The 20,179-nt window shown below is 39.9% G+C and overlaps 1 protein-coding gene across 1 annotated transcript; it reads left to right on the plus strand.

The window, feature by feature from the left end:
* The first annotated feature begins 2,220 nt into the window (after nucleotides 1-2,220).
* Nucleotides 2,221-10,102, plus strand: LOC307023734 (NHL repeat-containing protein 3-like). Its single transcript, XM_079657233.1, has 3 exons — nucleotides 2,221-3,552; nucleotides 6,652-6,854; nucleotides 8,368-10,102. Exons 1-3 carry the CDS (start codon nucleotides 3,294-3,296, stop codon nucleotides 8,965-8,967), a joined length of 1,062 nt encoding a protein of 353 aa, XP_079513359.1. The 5' UTR covers nucleotides 2,221-3,293; the 3' UTR covers nucleotides 8,968-10,102.
* Nucleotides 10,103-20,179: the final 10,077 nt, after the last annotated feature.

The following is a 20,179-nucleotide window of genomic DNA, read 5'->3' on the forward strand; positions in this document are numbered from 1 at the left end:
GTAAATCAAGAAATGAAGCAAACAAGCTGATCTTCAAATTCCTCAAAAGCACTGGTCTGAGGACAAGGATTTAATATGAACATTTAATAACTCAACAGTAGGTGGCGATATATGCTCCAAGTGGAAGCGATTCGCCATTAAAGAAAAGAAGAAGAAGAAGAAGAAGAAGAAGAAGAAGAAGAAGAAGAAGAAGAAGAAGAAGAAGAAGAAGAAGAAGTAGGCTTGTTTGAGACGCGTTGCGGCTCGCCTCGAAAGTAGACGAGAATAGCCGATCGCAGCCGGGGGAGGTCTCAAAAAGCTAGCCTGAAGTCGGACAGCTCCGAGTCGGCGGCTTCTTCTTCTTCTTCTTCTTCTTCTTCTTCTTCTTCTTCTTCTTCTTCTTCTTCTTCTTCTTCTTCTTCTTCTTCTTCAGCTGCTTCGCTTTCTTCTTCTTCTTCTCTCGGTTTTTTGGCGGATTGCAAACAACTTTAAGGTGCATACCGCCACCTCCGGAGTCGGCTTGACTCGGTTTGCATTTATAAAGAATGCACACATGTGTTTAATTGTTAATGTCAGATATACTAAGTAAATACATTTGTTCCTGCTCAAGATTAGATTCAACTCTATTGTTATTGCACAGATTACAGGTACTGAGACAACGAAATTCAGTTTAGCTTCTAACCAGGAGTGCAACAAGCAGTAAAGTGAAAAGTAATGTACACAATCTACAGAATAAAAGATAGAATGAAGTGAATGATGAATAAACCGTGAGGGGTATGAATACACTAGACTAGATATACACAGCAGCCTGTGAGCACTATGAACAGTGTGTATGAATATGCTAAGATATATAAAGTATAAAAACGGTAAGCAGTGCAAGTATAGTATAACATATATAGATATTAATTTCATGATGATAAACATTGTGGAACAATGATGAAAAATGTGAATGGAAGTGGCGACGTAAAACTGACACCAAACAACAACTTTTGCCGAGCCAATTGGAGAGTTTCATCAGCAGCACGGGGTAAAAATCACCAATGAGAAAAGCTCTTTAAATTCGTTAGCATAGCTAGCTAACTAGATGCTAATAACAACAGATCGCCGCTGTGCTTGCAACTAAAGACACAGCCACGCAAACACTGCGGCATATGTACGGCTCCTTATGGGTAGTGCAATATTTGAAGAGCTGAAGCGGCGTTCCGGTGCAGCACTCTAGTCTAGTGTCTACATTCCTTTCAGACGAGACATACCACGTGAAGACACTAGGCTTGTTTGAGACAAGCGAGAGCTGCGCAGACCTGCGCAATTTCGATCAACGTCTTGCTCGTGCGTTGCATGATGGTTATTCATTTTGTCCGACTTGCTCTGGAGGCTCGCTCACATGAGACGTTGAAATCTCGCGGGACAAAGACGCCCGCAGCCTTGAGAGCGAGGCGCGGCGAGGCGCGGCGCGGCGGCGCAGTTCCTCTCCACGGGCTGCGGAGGCGAAATGCTTGATGGGAAACGACTCGCTGGTATCTCGAGCTGAGCGCTCATTGGTGGTTTTTACCCCGTGCTGCTGATGAAACTCTCCAATTGGCTCGGCAAAAGTTGTTGTTTGGTGTCAGTTTTACGTCGCCACTTCCATTCACATTTTTCATCATGAAATTAATATCTATATATGTTATACTATACTTGCACTGCTTACCGTTTTTATACTTTATATATCTTAGCATATTCATACACACTGTTCATAGTGCTCACAGGCTGCTGTGTATATCTAGTCTAGTGTATTCATACCCCTCACGGTTTATTCATCATTCACTTCATTCTATCTTTTATTCTGTAGATTGTGTACATTACTTTTCACTTTACTGCTTGTTGCACTCCTGGTTAGAAGCTAAACTGCATTTCGTTGTCTCGGTACCTGTAATCTGTGCAATAACAATATAGTTGAATCTAATCTTGAGCAGGAACAAATGTATTTACTTAGTATATCTGACATTAACAATTAAACAGGTGTGCATTCTTTATAAATGCAAACCGAGTCAAGCCGACTCCGGAGGTGGTGGTATGCACCTTAAAGTTGTTTGCAATCCGCCAAAAAACCGAGAGAAGAAGAAGAAGGCGAAGCAGCAGCAGCAGAAGAAGATGAAGAAGAAGAAGAAGCCGACTCGGAGCTGTCCGACTTCAGGCGAGCTTTTTGAGACCTCCCATGGCTGCGATCGGCTATTCTCGTCTACTTTCGAGGCGAGCCGCAACGCGTCTCAAACAAGCCTACTATGGGCTCGCCTACATGAGACGTTGAAATCTCGCGGGACAAAGACGCCCGCAGCCTTGAGAGCGATGCGCGGCGAGGCGGCGCAGTTCCTCTCCACGGACTGCGGAAGCGAAATGCCTGATGGGAAACGACTCGCTGGTATCTCAGTTTTTACGTCGCCCCCTCCATTAACATTTTTCATAATTGTTCCACAATGTTTATCATCATGAAATTAATATCTATATATGTTATACTATACTTGCACTGCTTACCGTTTTCATACTTTATATATCTTAGCATATTCATACACACTGTTCATACTGCTCACAGGCTGCTGTGTATATTCATACCCCTCACTGTTTATTCATCATTCAATTCATTCTATATTTTATTCTGTAGATTGTGTACATTACTTTTCACTTTACTGCTTGTTGCACTCCTGGTTAGAAGCTAAACTGCATTTCGTTGTCTCAGTAGGCTACCTGTAATATGTGCAATGACAATAAAGTTGAATCAAATCTTGAGCAGGAACAAATGTATTTACTTAGTACATATCTGACATTAACGATGTGCATTCTTTATAAATGCAAACCGAGTCAAGCCGACTCCGGAGGTGGCGGTATGCACCTTAAAGTTGTTTGCAATCCGCCAAAAAACCGAGAGAAGAAGAAGAAGAAGAAGAAGAAGAAGAAGAAGAAGAAGAAGAAGCACAAGAAGAAGCAGAAGAAGAAGACTCGGAGCTGTCCGACTTCAGGCGAGCTTTTTGAGACCTCCCCCGGCTGCGATCGGCTATTCTCGTCTACTTTCGAGGTGAGCCGCAACGCGTCTCAAACAAGCCTACTGTTTTCGTTTCTGGATAGAGGAAGTGCATTCCATTTAAATCTTTGGATCTGAACTTTAAATAATCGTAACAAACATTCAAGCGTTGCTTGAATAGCAGCATACCTCGCCGCTAACGCTACAGTAAAGTGAGTGTTCTCTCTGCGGTGTTTAATCATCCTGTCACACATCGAGCTGTCGTCACCTGACCAGGAAACTAAAGGTGGAAAAGCAGCCGTTGGCCAAACCACTGATGCTGAATAAGAAGAGAGGCCATACCTGTTTGCTAGCGTCTGGTATGGCTGCTTTAGTGCTGCTCATGGTTGTGCTTTACGGGACCACCGGGCCCCAGCAGGCGAGCGGCTCCATCCTGCGGCCGGGCTACCTGCTCCGGGGCAGCCCACTTTACCAGCTGGACCTGAGTTGGCCCCGGAAGCCGGAGCTGTTCAGCGGTCAGGTGTTCGGGGTGGCGGTCAACCAGAACGCGGGGGTGGTGTATGTGGCGCAGAGAGGTAAATATATTAACTCACAGTCCATCAAGCTGGAGCACATTTCAGGTTGGAAAGTAACTAAGTACTCAAGTATTATACTAAAGTACGTTTTTGACAGGTTTGTACTGTACTTGAGTATTTTTAATTTACTCCGATTTATACTTTTACTCCACATTTCAGAGGTGAATATTGTATTTTTTACTCCACTTCGATTATCTCATAGTTCCTAGTAGTTACATAAAAACAAATGATATAATAATAATTAAAAAAAAATCTTTATTTATATATCACCTTTCAGACAGCAGCTCAAAGTGCTTTACAAAATGGCACACAAACCAATTCAAACAAACAAAAATACATCCCCCTCAGATCACATGTTATGCTGATATAATGTAATGCAGTACTTCCCATAATAAAAAAATACTGTGAGAAGATCCTTTCTGCAAAACGAGTATTCTCACATTTGCTTTTATTTAGCTGATATCTGTGAAGGAACTAAAGCTCTCAGATAAATGTAGAGGAGTACAAGTAGGCTACAATAGTGGCTTCTAAAATGTAGTGGAGTAAAAGTATTAATAGCTTCATTTGAAAATATTCAAGTAAATGTACTTTATTGCATTCCACCACTGCTATATTGCTGTGTTTCTTTCCTCACTGCTATTTCCTTTTTGCCAAATGAAGGGATTATCAGCAGCAACAGTACAGGTGAGCGCGCTGGGTTTTGACCTCCAAATAAAGTGCTTCTCCATCTGATCATACGGTCACATTTCTAATGGTTTCCATTGCAATTCAAAATGACTGGGCTACAACCTTACACACACATGCTGGATTGCAGTTACAACTTCTGTCACTTCAAGATGTAAAGTTGGTCCACAAAGACAAAGTACAACACTAAAATGCTCTTACATGTATACAAAGAGGATCATATATTATACATAATGATCAAATACTGTCAGAAGATCCATTCTGCATAACGAGTACTTCCATTTTTTTTTTAACTTGAAGTACACTTGGCTGATAACACTTAAATATATTATATTATTCTGAAATGGGTCACTGTGCAGAATGAGTAATTTTACTTTCGTTCTTTAAGTACATTTTGATGCTAATAATTTTGTACTTTTACCATAACATTTTGAAATCACAACTTTTGTTTGTAGTGGAGTATTTTATGACCATAGTATTTGTACTTTAACTTAAGTAAAGTATCTGCTGAATACTTCTTCAAGAACTGGCAAATCTACATTTCGCTTTATTTGGTGTGTAAAGAATGAAGAAGATCCTGTTTGGTGCTCTTTAGGAACTGAAGGAAACGTTGTTGTATCAGTTCCTTCTGTAGATCAGGAAACACCAGTCCTTGAGCAAACTGCTTCATTTTTTGTACGTAGATAAAATGAACTGATTAAGTCAACTTAATTGTATTATTTCAAGTAAAGTAAGACAAGAGTCTATGAAAAGTTACTTGAGAAAAACAAACCTATTTGATAATAGATCACACTTTCACTATTGTTACCTGTTGTTTTTTAAATATGGGACAATGAGTGCTTTAGCATGTTTTCTTTGAGTGGATTCATGCAGAACACTGCAACATGTGCCATTTCTCTGGTTTTGCCATATATATGTATGTGTTTGACTAAAAAAACATTTCTTTTATTATTATTATTATTATTATTATTATGTATTATTACTACTGACAGCATTTCTCTGTGTTGTAATTCAACAGACTTTGGAATGGAATGGCTTCCATATATGTAGATTGAGATTTAAGGAACATTTGGAGTGGTCTATTTTTTTCCAGAGCTGTAGATTTTCTACACATTAACTATACTTCTGGTTAAGGAGTTTAGCCTGATCAATGATATCTTTCCTTGATAATGCGGAACTCTGACATTTTCCACAGAATGCTAAAATGTGCTCTGAGAGGTTTTACATGTTTTGTGTTAAATAATGCAAACTGATAATTGTGTGCAATAGACTCTTTATATTGGTGCATGTGTATCAGCCCCAAGCCCATTGGTTCCAGCTGAGGTTGTAAAGGATAATTTTACCACATTTAGAAATAAATTGTGTATTTGTTGGGGACTCTTTTTAGCAACAAATAATCCTAATGTTGTGCTCTAGTGCAGTAGTTCTCAACCGGTGAAGAAAAAAACCAAAATAGTTTTGCGGTAGAACTATTCTTTATACATCCACGGGTACAACTTCAGATAAAAATGAACACATAATGAAATGATGACCCCCGGTTTGATGATTGACAGTTCACAGAACAATGGGGGCTATCTACCCTACCCACAATTCACACAGACAAGTTCAGCTTCAGAACAAAGTGAAAAACAAACAATGGCATAAAATATTAATATGTCGGGTAGTAATATTTGTATTTATTTTCTTCTCAGAGTGTACCAGAATGCGTAGTTTATATGTTAGTATTTCTAAAAATCTCATGGGGGAGAATCCCCCCAGACCCCCCTGCTGGGGTTGGGTTTTCAGCATGTGTGCCTTTTTATGTGATACAGTTCAGCTTTGATTCCATCATCTCATTAAACCTTTTTTAAAATAATACTTTAGTTCTGTGAAGGGATATAAGGGATATATGCACTGTACTTCACTTTAATTAATATTGTATGCTGAAAAGTGTATATATTACAGAACAATGTTTTGCTGAATAAATCTGAGTGGTTCAAATTTCGGGTCGCGATTTATTGACAAAGGAAAAAGTGGGTCCTGAGGCCTGACCGGTTGAGAACCACTGCTTCTAGTGAGTATTAGGGGTTATGCACACGGCACAAAAAACAAACAAAATAAATTATTTGATTTACAGCATACTTTCTTACATTTCTTACTGCTGACTCATTGCCTTGTAAAAATTGAGAAACAAATAATGGGAACTTAAACTTGTTCTTAATCGCTTGTGTACAAAGCATTTGATCTCACACACAGAAGATTGACAATAAAGTTGGCTTTGATTTGTAAATGATATGTACATTATTTCCCCTCTGTTGGACTACTAAAGGTATTCTGATTCTGATCACGATTAAATAACGATGCATAAAGGGTGCATCACTAGAAACCTGATGATTGTTTGATTTGAGCTTTAATGCTGACTTGCTTGGCCTTCAGGTGCCGATGTGCCGAAGGTGCTGGTGTTCTCCACAGAGGGGGAGTTCCTCATGTCCTGGAACACAACCACCATGGAGATGCCCCATGGCATATTCCTAGCTGACGCGGCCTCAGCCAACCCCACGGTGTGGATCACAGATGTGGGGAACGGCCCGTACGGCCACAGCGTCAAACAGTACTCCCCGTCTGGGAAGCTCCTGCAGGTAAAGGCTTTTCCAGGATTATGTTTGTCACTAAAACATCTTTGTTTTGGCTTCCACTAGCTTTTCCATTCAAGTATTTCTTTTGTTATGTAGAATAAAGTGGTGCAGGACTTAGTCCCTGAAATCCGGAAATGAGTTAGCATGTCACCACTTCCTGTTCCCTCGTTTAAGGCCCTGACACACGTACCCGATTTTGGGAGTCAGGCCGTCAGAGGCAGTTGGGCATTTGCGGCGCCCTACTCAGGTTGGTGTGTCCCGCACCGTTGTTGCTTTACGGCACATTTTCACACCTCCCGCTTCAACATGTTGAATCGGCCAAAGAAATCACTCTGATTGGCTGTTGCCTCTTTTGAATGACGAATACACACTACCGCTGCCTGCTGGTAAGGACAGTTATTGCCACTCGTCAACTGAAGTCTTTGCGGTGTGTTCGTAGGCGGGCGGCGTAGCCAACGCGGCGACGTAAAAGTCGGGACGCCTTCGGTACGCGTTCTTTGGTCTCAGGTTGGTGTTTAGCGGCCTTTAGAAGTCAACAATCTTGTTAAACGTGTTTTGGGTTTTTGGCTGAAATAAGGTCTGTGGTTAACACAGGATTGTTTTGTGACATAAAAACATGATATACGTCAGTAAATACCAAACTCATGACTGTCCAAAGCTTATATATCTTAAAAACGGATGCTGCTAATAATTTACTAAATGACACTCTAAATGTAATCCCGCCCAACATTAGCTTTAGCTTAGCGGTGGGGATATGCAGCCCTGCAACTGCTGTGTAGTTTGTGTAGTTTGTTTATAGTCTAACGTGTTTTCTGTAATATTCTAAAATCCAGTGGTGTACGGTAACTAAATATATTTACTCAAGTACACTACTTGGGTACAATTTTTAGATACTAGCACTTTAACTGCTACTTTGTACTTCTACCCCACTACTATTCAGAGGTTAATGGTGTACTTTGACTCCACTACATGTATTTAATACCTTTAGTTACTTCCCAGATCTGGATGAATGATGTGAAAAAGTGTTAAATCCGACTTTAGTTCCACCTGGAGTAAATCCACAAGCTACCCTGCAGTATACAAAGTCATTCAAACTAGCTGCACCTTTACCAGCTTTGATAACACTTTCATGATCAATCATTATAAAACATATCATATATATTATTCTGAAATGGACCAATCTGCACAATCACTATTTTTACTGTTACTACTTTCACTATATTTTACTTTTGTACTTTTACTTGAGTAACAGAGTATTCCTACACTCTGGTACTTCTACTTTTACCTAAGTACAAGATCTGAGTACTTCTCCCACCTTTGCTAAAATCCTATGGAAGGATCCCATTGTTTTTTTCGAGAAATCCCTTGTGATGCTAACTTCTTATTTGTCCTACAAAAGTACATTATCTGTGCGCCACTCTACTGAAAATCTGAATGTAGCATGTTGCTGAGTGGTATCCTCTCACTCTCCTCTCACTCTCCTCTCACTCTCCTCTCATTCTCCTCTCACTCTCAGGTGCTGGGGGCTCCTGGGAAGGCGGGCTCTGGGATGAACCCCCTCCAGTTCGACCAGCCGTCTGAAATCTTCGTCCACCCCTCCGGAGAGATGTACATCGTGGATGGTGACGGTGGGATGAACAACCGCCTCATCAAGCTGTCCAAAGACCACGAGGTGATGTGGATGCACGGAGAGAAAGGACAAGGCATGGCTCAGTTCTACATCCCCCACAGCGTCACCGTGGACGACTACCACCGGGTGTGGGTGGCCGACCGGGGCAACAAGAGGATCCAGGTGTTCAACTCCATCACCGGGGAGTGGCTGGGGACCTGGGGGAGCTGCTTCTCCGAGGACGCCCCCTACTCCGTCCGCCTGACCCCAGACAAGAAGTACTTTGTGGTGGTCCAGCTGAACACCAACCAGATCTCGCTGCTGGAGGCTCCCCCCATGGGTCTGATCGGCCAGTGCAGGGTGGTCAGTGTGATTCAGCTGGCTGAGGAGGTGAAGCCCCACCTGGTGGACCTGGACCTGAAGACGGGGGCTCTGTATGTGGCAGAGATCGGGGCTCAGCAGGCCCAGAAGTTCACCCCCTTCCGTCTGGGGGGGAACTTCCTGTAGTGCCACACTTGAAAGGTCTATAATAAACCAGCTACGTCGATAATAAGCACTATAGATTATTTAAAACGTTACCAAAAATGTCCATGTTGTGTCATTTGCAATCATGTGATCCATAAATTATTGATTTTTCAGTGAGATAAAACATCTGGGGCTAAGATTTCTAGGGTATCCCCTGACAACCCTATCTCATAGAAACAAAATGTTTTTCAACAGAAAGTATAGCTATATGGATACCTTGTTTTAAATATACACTAAACAAAAATATAAACGCAACACTTTTGTTTTTGCCCCCATTTTTCATGAGATGAACTCAAAGATCTAAAACATTTTCTATATACACAAAATAACCATTTCTCTCAAATATTGTTCACAAATCTGAAAAAAATCTGTGATAGTGAGCACTTCTCCTTTGCTGAGATAATCCATCCCACCTCACAGGTGTGGTATATCAAGATGCTGATTAGACAGCATGATTATTGCACAGGTGTGCCTTAGGCTGGCCACAATAAAAGGCCACTCTGAAACGTGCAGTTTTGCTTTATTGGGGGGGTCTGGGGGGGTCCGAAAACCAGTCAGTATCTGGTGTGAGGGTTAGGATTAGGGTTAGGGTTCGGGTAATGTTGTGAATCGAGTGGCCTGTGTTCATCGTCCATAACATACGCCTGCCCATACCATAACCCCACCACCACCATGGGCCACTCGATTCACAACATTACCCTAACCCTAATCCTAATTTGTTATCTAGTATTAAGTGAATGATTTATGGGAATGTTTTTGAAGTTTTGTACCATTTTTTTTAAATTTGTATTTCACTGCAGTCACTTTAACTCTTCTGTGCTATTTGCTGGTATATGGCTATTTGAAGACATGTGTATTATTACTCATGTGAATTGTTAAGCATCCTGTTTGATCTGCATTGTTTCTAAATCTCATTGAAGCTCGGAGAAAAAGGATTTAACATTGTAGGTGTATAGTCAATTCTGATGATTAGTGTATGACAGTATAATTCCTGTTTTTACTCTATTATCATTACTGTGAGAAATATATTGTGATGGCTTGGTTGCTTTTAAATGAAATGTTGGATTTTTTTTTACTTATTGTCTTTTTAAACCTCCGCACTATGTGCAATAATTGAGCTTCAGTGTGTGTCTCTGTTGTTTTCAGGCCCTGGTTTGCTTCTTTTTTTTACAGTGTACATTTGAATGGTTCCAAATGTACACATTACCTTGAGTTTCCTCCTCCTCAGGAGTGTACAGTGTACTATTGCACTTGCACAGTTTGCATTAACTTCAGGAGATTGGTCATAGTTATCTATAAACAGATTAGCTCCATATCATGCCACTAGATGGAGCCCAGCTCATATCTGCTTCCGTATAGAGACCATGAGGATCCATTACAGATCCCTTGATAGATTTCCTTGATTGATGTTGATTGCAGCAGGTTCTCAATTGCAGAGATCCTACTATACTTGTGTTCAGTTTAAGAAACAAAAACACACACTTTAAAGGTGTTGGATACAGTCTACAAAGTGGATCCCCAATCCATTGAATTACTGATGCTATCCTAAAAGGAATGCATTTATTTTCTCATTCAACTTTAAACAATTGCAGGAAATTAATTAACTCTCGTAAAATTAGATCAATGTAATTGATAAGTTCCTAAATAACTAAACAATTAGTTTAGTCATTTGTTTTCAGAAGAATACCCGTAGCAAAAAGAAAAAATTTATCCACCACATTTTCTTTCCCACAGCTATGTTTTCATCATGGTGTTTTCCCTTTTTTATTACACCTTAGTTTATCTCATTTATTTAGTATTTTTGAATTGTTACACAACTAAATACCAACATAAACACAATTACACAATGTATCTTTGTGTTATCTATGATGTTAATACACTATGAATATGTGGTAACCCATGTTTACAGTTTGTGTACATTAAGGCTAACTACAGCATTCCTACATAGCTGGGCCCTCAGCTCTGACTGACAGGAACTCTGTGGTGCTAACAACAGACAGATGAGAACTGAGTCACTGCTCATTGAATAAAAGATAGAACTGAAGAGAGGCAGAAGAAAGAGGGGATCTATCGCAAGAAGCTGCTGGAGAAACAGGAGGGGCGGGTCGGATGAAGAGGAGATGAAGGGGGGGTCAGATGAATATAGTACGGCACAAAGCTTAATAACACAGTGGTGTCATTGTCACAGGGCTGCAGGGGCCTCTCAGCACAGGAACACCATTGAAATTAAAGAGAGCAATAGAGAGATGTGCACACACTCATCCATAACATCAGATCATCACACAGTTACGATTCTATCAAACACTGGGGAGAAATAAGGAGTGTGCATCTTAGTTAGTCTGTATTGCTTTATGTTATGGCACTTGTAATCGTTGTGTTGAGTGTCGGTTTAGGTGATGAGAATAAGAAAACGAAATACTTTTTTTTCCTGGAGGAAATTGGGCTTTTGTTGCTCCAATTTGGAATTAAATAAATAAAAGATTACATTTAAATTCGAATTTATTTTAATTAAAAAAGCTATAGGAAGAATGTGGATATATTTGGATAAACATAAAAGGTTCAAGTAAAATATCCCAAAAAAGAAAATATACAATAAAATAGAATACAAATATTTATAAAAACATAAAAAGGTAAACTAAGAATGTGAGACGAAAACATGAAATTACTTATATAACAGAAATCTCACTTTATGACTGAAAATCCTTGTCTCAAATATGCTTTACCACCAGGGGGCGCCGCTCGACAGACTGTGGCTCTTAGAAGCCTGCTGCATTTGCATAGTGTGTGTGGGTGTGTGCGTGTGTGTGAAATTAAAATAGGATGCACAATATCCCCACTGCCATTTACCTCATAAATACAATCTTAACTTTTGCTAATGTTAATAAATGTAATTATGATATACATGTCCAAAAATGAACAGCCTCCTCATGGTGCCCCTCCATGAACCGGTTGTTCCGTGCTTACTCTCAAAATGAGTCTAGAATGAGATCAATAGTATGAACAGACTTACAGTCATGAGAAGTTCTGTCGTCTTTACTTATTATGACTTACTCATTGAATGAATCATAAGTTGCCTTTATACAGTCCCAGCTGATGAGTCCTTCTGTAGTTATCCTACATTCTGCCCTGTCTTTCCGAGGGGCCCTGTGTTCAAATGTAGTTTAAGCCCTCTATTATTTTATGTTTTTTTTCTTTTGCACACATGCTGCATATTCATGATTGTGTTTGATTATTTGACTCATATAAACTGCCGACCTTGGGACAGGGATAATATTGAAACCCTATGAACTTCTTCATGCTAACAACTTTTAGGTGACAAGGCCCAAAGTGTGGTGGGAGATACCCTCATACACTCATTATGTTCAATGGATTATTATGTCTTGTCTCTTGTTGATTTCTGTGAGTTTGTACGAGGGTCTTTCTATGAGTTTTGCTATAGCTTTGGCTATAAATACAGAGAGGGAAGATGTATTCATTCGATTTGATTCTTTTTTTTAATACAAAATTGCAAAACACTACTGCCAACATTTGAGCGCGATTGTCATGATAAATATCTGCAAGCCTGTTTGCTTACTGACAGTTATAATGATAATACTAGGTGTGCTTTTCCACAGGAGGGTTATTTGTTAACAAAAACATGAATAAGTACTAGGATCTACTCTCAACTGTGTGTTAAACAACCACATTACTATACATACACCATTCAATATTGAAGCGTTTATACACTCCTTTTGGGTGCTAGATAGGTAGAGTTCAAATACAGTGTCCCCCGATGAACATATTTTTTTGAAGAGAAATCAAAAATGATACATAAAATCACAAGTACCACAAAACTGTTACAGTCCACTGATGGGGGCATGATCTTGATCCTATAAAATATGCGTTGCCAGACTGCAGGCAGAAACACAGCTTCTCATGAACTGATACATTTTGACATTGTTGATGTTCATGTCTCCAGAATAGGGGCAACATAAAAAAGTAGGTGTTTATTTGATTAGCTTTGTCTATTTTTGTTCTGATTTGTTCTGCATTCAGCAGAAGTTAGTATCAGATAATCACTTATTTGCATTTGTTAACATCCAATTTGAAAAAACAAGTGCTCATACAATCGGAAAAGTTTAACATTGATATACTGTATATTTTTCATTTTTTCATTTTTATCACATAACAAAAAGGCTAATTCTTAACAAAGAGAAATCCAAAATCCCCTCTGTCTATACATCTTTAAATCTAGAATGAACAGAATATGAAACGCAAGATTTGAAGCTGACTATATCTGATGGTTATATTTCTGTTTCAGAAAAGTATGCACATAGTAAATAAGAGACTGCCTCATTTGCATTTTGAAACATTAGATTTCAGACTTAAATACTGTCATTTAAATAAATATACATGTAAATTCACCTGGATTTTCCACTATAATAAATACAAAGTAAACAGAGTAAGTTTGCCCATTTCTTTTACATGTGCTCACAAATGAGTATGAGTCCGGAGCTGCAACAGAAAGCCCTGACTCACACTAACACACACACACACACACACACACACACACACACACACACACACACACACACACACACACACACACACACACACACACACACACACACACACACACACACACACACACACACACACACACACACACACACACACACACACACACACACACACACACACACACACACACTCACACACTCACGCTCCCTCCTGCTGCAGGTACTGCTCACTGTGCAGCTGTCCAGGATGTGTGTCCATACTGTCAGTCCTGTTGACTTCCGTATAATACACAGGAATGTGAGTGTAGGAGTGGGCCTATTCTGCACACCAGGATCACACCGACACACACTTTCTGCATCCCCGTCCACCTCACACTCCATATCACACGCTTTTCTTCCTTTCTTCACACGCTTTCCTCACACAGCCTTTGTCCTCCTCCGGGCTCCTTGTGTTCCTCCCGCTCTAAGCTTTCTGCCTTGCTGGCTGTTTGCTGACAGACCCCAGCAGGATTTCATGACTGGGATGGAGGCGGGGTCCTGAGTGTGTAGGCTGGCCTTTAGAGCCCCTCTGTATGGGAGAGCCCACACAAGACTCCCACACACCTTCCACACACACCCAGGAGGGATTCCAGCCTGCACAAAGGCCACTTCCTTACTAAATGTATTCATTTGTTAAATGCATCATGTTAAGACTTCACCAGGTTTTTTTAATTTTCCAGGACGAGAAGGATAAGAAATTGTCTGTTCATTTATTTAATTCATTCATTAATTATTAGTCATATTGGCCATTAGTGGACATTTATGTCGGATTGGGTGGATGATTTTATGTGTAATTCATTTTCAACAAATCCATTGAAAAAACTAAAATGTATTTATTATTATTTTTGCATCCAATCAGGTGCAGGCCTTCCTCGCAGGGCCATCTGAAACATTAAAGTCTTTAAGTTTTAATACGATTTTATTTATTATTTACATATTTTTTAAACACTAAGGTTGAAAAGCAAAAATGCATAAGCTTTCGACTTCTTCCCGACGGGCTTCAGTAATTCTTTACCAAATGTTACGGTACACAAAATTTCAGATAATTTCCATGGATTGTTCCCGGAAAGATCTTTCTCATCCTGAACTAATTATAGGGACAACAGAGATTGATAATCAGCAGCTGTTGATTTTTAAAATCACAAACACACTTGAATTCTTCAGCTCTTCAGACATCCAAGCACTTGGATGTCTGGAAGGGGTGAGTTAGAGTTAGGGGACTGTGACTCATAACTTTATTCACACCCGCAGATCCGAACATATACACACATCTTTAAAGATGGTTCACAATATACATTCTCGCTTCTAACGGCTCAGTAATCTCCTAAACAGCTGGGCATTGTCATGTTTCAGTGTCAGATGAATTAACATTCATCTTGCATAATGTATTTCAGGTTTATAATAAAAACAAATATAGAATGTCATATTAAGAATAGATATAATAGATGAAGGTTCTGTTGTGTTCATGTTTCAGTGTCTCACTCACTGTTAGAAAACAATTGTGTAAGCAGAAGTCTGTAGGTCTTGTTTTATATGGGTATGGGCTCAAACTGGTGAATGTTAATCATAATCTGAATACTTTATTTATCCCAGGGGAAATTGGGAATAAAATGAATATAAAAATAAAATAAAGGTATTCAGTACACATCAAAAGTGAAAGTAAAATGTCCAATAAAAGATACAATCAAATGAAATAGAATTGCAAAATATATTTAAAGATAAAAATTACAAATATGCACATTGTGATTCAGTATGTAACATGCATATTACAACAAATACAGTGACGTATTAGTATTAACAATATTTTATTAATTTAGGCATTTCGTTGATAACATATGGAGATATGAATTAAAGGTAATCATATTATACACCTTATTGCAGACATTACATATTATTACACATTACATATCACTTGTTAGACGGTTTTATCCAAAGCGACTTACATACTCAATACTGTGAACAATCCCCACAGGAGCACTTTGGGGTGAAGAGCCTCAGGGACACAACGACATGCTGACTGCAGAGGGACTCGAACTTGCTACCCCCTGATTCGAAGTTCAGCATAACTAAGACTAAGACATGATGCTTTGGGTAACTTCCCTGGTGACACTACAGCTTTATATGTGTCTTTCTCCTGACTTTGCTCTCAGCTGCGGACCCTCTCTGTGTCCCCTCTGCCAGCGCTGACTGACTTCCTGCTGCAGCACAAAATACAGACATCATTATTGCTGACGTGTCGTCATTCCTGTCTTGTTCTGTCAGAGAGACAAAGAGCTGGGAGATGGACGATACGACTCTGAGTCTGTGTGACGACTCACTGATAGCATCTTTCTGTATCTAGAGCAACAGGACCATCGGACAGCTCCTCACAAAAAACAGAGGCACAGGACTTTAGTCTTAGTCTCTGCTCTTTATTCCTATAGTCTTCAGTCTTAAGCACAGACATTAACAGGGATGACATTTGTGATTCATTAATTTTCTAACTTCAGGGCGAACCAATTAAAGGCTCTTGGCAACACAATTAGATGAACTCAACATTTGTACAACAAATATAGATTATCATAGTTTGGCACATTCAAGTTTCTTTTTATTTATATTTTAGGACCAAAGCACTAGCAAACAAAGAAAGATGAGCTGATCTACTCTTTGAATAGAGGTCCTGGGGAATAGGAAGAAAAGAAACAGCAGGGGGCCAACAAAGTACACTGGTAACTGTAAGGGGGCACACACACACATGCACACACACACACACACACACACACACACACACACACACACACGCACGCACGCACGCACGCACGCACGCACGCACGCACGCACGCACGCACGCACGCACGCACACACACACACACACACACACACACACACACACACGCACACACACACACACACTATAACCGAGTCCCTCAACACATTAAATACATTTAAAACCTTTGGCCAAATCTGTATTAAGGCCAGGCCCCATCACCAGAGGCAAAAGTTAGCCTAGTATAAAGGTTTGGGGTTTATCAAAGTCATCAGGGTTAATCAAGAACCAAGAATTTCTCTACCAAATATTGTGGCAATCCATCCAATATGTGTCTTTCCACTAACGTTGACCATTTGGTGGTGCTCGATGAAAGGTCAGTTAAAAAATGCAGTTAAGATGTATCTTCTGGGGAACATACATATCGTAACCATCTTATCTATCCATAGTTGTACCCCCCAAGAAGAAATAATTTCATTAAAAAAAACACACACGTTCACCCAACCACCCTCTTGCAGCTCAAATTTTGACCTGATGATTAAACTAGAAATGTCCTGGGATCATCAAAACATTACGAGTTATCCTCTTGGGATCATGAATATCCCGTCTGTCCAGTAGATGTGAAGATACCTAGCTCTGGGCCAAAGTGTAGGTCAGCAGGATGGACAGAGCGCCTCTCAGAGGAGAGAGAATGAGAGCAGCGGGGGGTAACAGGACCTTTGGAGCTTCAAGCTGGAGGGAGGCCTGGTGGAGTAATACTGACTGTCACCTGGGAGACAGATGGATCCCTCAGTCCTAACAACACTCCCATACAGGCTGTCAGCGGGGTACAGTGTGCTGCTGGAATTGCACTTGAATCAAATTAGTGTGTATATGCATGCGTATTAGTCTGTGTGACTGTACATGTATAAATGTGCAAGCATAACAATATTCCCATAAATGTTAGATTCATGCATAATAATTGAATTATATATTATACCATTAAAAGGTTTTGATAAAACTCATGTGATCTTGTCGGAAGTCCTATAAATCGTCACTTCTAAAGACACTTTTTGTGTTATGGTAATGTATTTTAAGCATTTCCTGTTGTTCTTACACGGCACATACAGTTGCACGTTTTCAGTTTTTAGCTTGTTGTGAATTTGCTTGATTCAAAGAAAAATGCTACCATGTTTGAGATGATGTGTGTAAACACAGATGAGGAGGTGTGATGAAGGGGTGTGTGGTTCCCTGGCAGAAGCACTGCATCAGTTCCTGTCTGTGGTTGAATATTAACAGGTTCTCCATCATGAATGGGCGTGAATGTAGCCCCTGCTCTTGCTGCATCCTGAGGCCCTGCTGGGGCAGACAGGAGACGTCCAGTGTCTCATCATCACAGAGCCGTTCAACAGGATCCTCTGTCTTTGTTTGTCTGGACGGGACACGACAGGGATGACGATGCGTCAGCCATAATGGCCTCATCTGTGTTTTTTTGCTGCAGCAGGAACTCAGTCAGCGGGCAGCAGAGAGGAAGGGAGGAAATACGGAGGAGGACGAGAGGCGTTACGCTGAGCTTTTAAGCACTTTACATCAAGCAGTCAGCTGCCTCTACTGGAGCTTTGAACCATACAGGATCCAGTGTTTATGTAATTGGACTTTAATTGTCTCATGACATGTTTCTCTTCTTTTTCCAATACATTTGATTACGTTTTGTTTTTTAAAATAAGTGTTTCATATACATGTTTTCCTTATCTTAATGTATGCCACTGTGTTGATTTATTTGGATGGGTAAAAGTCAGTGAAAACAAATATGATTTCAGATCCAAAGAACAAGCATTAGAAACTGCCCTCATCTTTTCATTTTGCTTTCAAGAAATATTTGTCTTGTCACACACACACACACACACACACACACACACACACACACACACACACACACACACACACACACACACACACACACACACACACACACACACACACACACACACACACACACACACACACACACACACACACACACACACACACACACACACACACACACACACACACACACACACACACACACACAGGTCATCCATCACTAGGACAAGACAGGATCGACAACACATCAGCCATAATAGCCCTGTTTGTAGTTTTTTACTCCACTGAGGGAGGAAGCTGCGGAGGAAAGACCAAGTATGGAGGTGGAAGACATGAAAAGTCATAGAAATCCTGGCAACAAAGAGTATGCTGAGCTTGCACTGACTTGATGTTGAATTGGAAAAAAACATAGTGCTTATTGGTCAACAGAAAAAGAAAGTTTGTTAATGAGGCAGAGTTAGCCACGAAGCAGAAGTTGAAAAAGCAAAAAGTCGCTGGTTGTTTGCTGTAATGGTACAACCTTTTGAGAAAAAACGAAATGCTTTTTAGAGTGTGACACTATCAATTTGATATTATGCGTTATAGACCTGAATTCAGGACCTGGTTAGCTTAGCTTAGCATAAAGGCTGGAATCAGGGGGAAACAGCTAGCCTGTTCTTTCCATATTAAACCAAAGACTTAACATTTTCTCTGTTTCTGGTGTTATCTTTATCTATCTATCTATCTATATATCTAAACTGTACACAAGCTTGACAAGGGACACAGCAGGATACAATTATTATTATTTGAACTTGTGTATAGATTACCCCACCCACTATACTTCAGCTCAGTATGATTTTTTCTTGTCCAGATAACGTCTCATTGAGTCGCCATCAAAGAGTTATCCTTAAGTGGTTTAAGATTTAGTCTGCAGCAGCTTCCTGATGTACTGTAAATGTGTATGGGACTGAATAAAGATCAGCTGCAAAACATATCATACCCAGGGTAAAATAAAGGCTGCCTGAAGCGCTGCTGCACAGCCCTGAGGTATTGATTGCTGATAAGTTATGACCGGGAGTATTGATCCAGCAGGACATTTGTCCACAGCAGTGAGACGCTGAGACACACCTCAACCCTGACTATGAATATTTCAAACAAGATTTAAATTCTCTCACAAATTAACTCATTCTCAGTTTTTAGTGAAAATAAAACATTCCTCAGTTTATGCAGGTTTATAGACATACATGACCCATAATATGTGAAATGCATGACCAGTGTTTTGTAGTGACAAGAATCGATCTGGCCTCTTTTGTAACCACAGAACATTAATAACATGACAATATTGTATCCCACTAAGTTATAATATTGGCTGTTTTTGATGAATAACAAACATGACATTGTATACAATGCACATATGAAATCCACTGTATGACCAATTCCAAGTGTGGAGTGATCGTATGAGGGAACAACATCCGATTCTCCCACAACATTTTTAATGGAGAACAAAAATCTTAATCTGATTAAGTATGGTTAGCTTTTTAGCTATAGTAACCACATTTATTGTCTATATGCCACAGCAAAATCATCTACTGTATGCCTATGTGTTCACTCAGAGGCTACCGGCTTATGGAGCATTTCAGATGTATTCCTCAATAGATATTCCCCCTAATTTTCCTAAGAAAAAGAGGATCAATTCTAACATTATTTGGATGTGAGTTCTTTTACAGCAAAAAGGACTAACTTACTAATCGTGGTTTTTCGTGTGAAGGCATCATACCCATGCAATACTTGACCTTTAACACTCCCATTATATGTAAACAGAGTTACATATGAACAGCATTGTGAGCAAAAAAACTGACGGCCTCCTATGTGCAGGGGGTCGCAAATGTAAATACACCAAAAAGTGGCTATTGCCTAATTACAGTAAATGTATATTTTGCATTAAAAACAAGGAATTGACTTGCAGTTTTAACTTCACTCGGAGAAGAAAACAACGTGGCCCAGGGTGAAGAGAGATTTGCACATCATAGAGTTAAAAGTTTCTCAATTACTCCCTCAGTGATATTACAGCCTAAATGTTTCTTTG

The sequence above is a fragment of the Notothenia rossii genome (assembly GCF_949606895.1).
Source record: "Notothenia rossii genome assembly, chromosome: 11".
In the NCBI taxonomy this organism is placed as follows: domain Eukaryota; kingdom Metazoa; phylum Chordata; class Actinopteri; order Perciformes; family Nototheniidae; genus Notothenia; species Notothenia rossii.

What these genes read in the sequence shown, in the direction of transcription:
- LOC307023734 (XM_079657233.1), top strand. Translation starts at nt 3,294, where the DNA reads ATGCTGAATAAGAAGAGAGGCCATACCTGTTTGCTAGCGTCTGGTATG. An exon ending in GGTGTATGTGGCGCAGAGAG is followed by an intron (nt 3,553 to 6,651) that starts GTAAATATATTA and finishes CTTGGCCTTCAG; the next exon opens with GTGCCGATGTGCCGAAGGTG. An exon ending in CGTCTGGGAAGCTCCTGCAG is followed by an intron (nt 6,855 to 8,367) that starts GTAAAGGCTTTT and finishes TCTCACTCTCAG; the next exon opens with GTGCTGGGGGCTCCTGGGAA.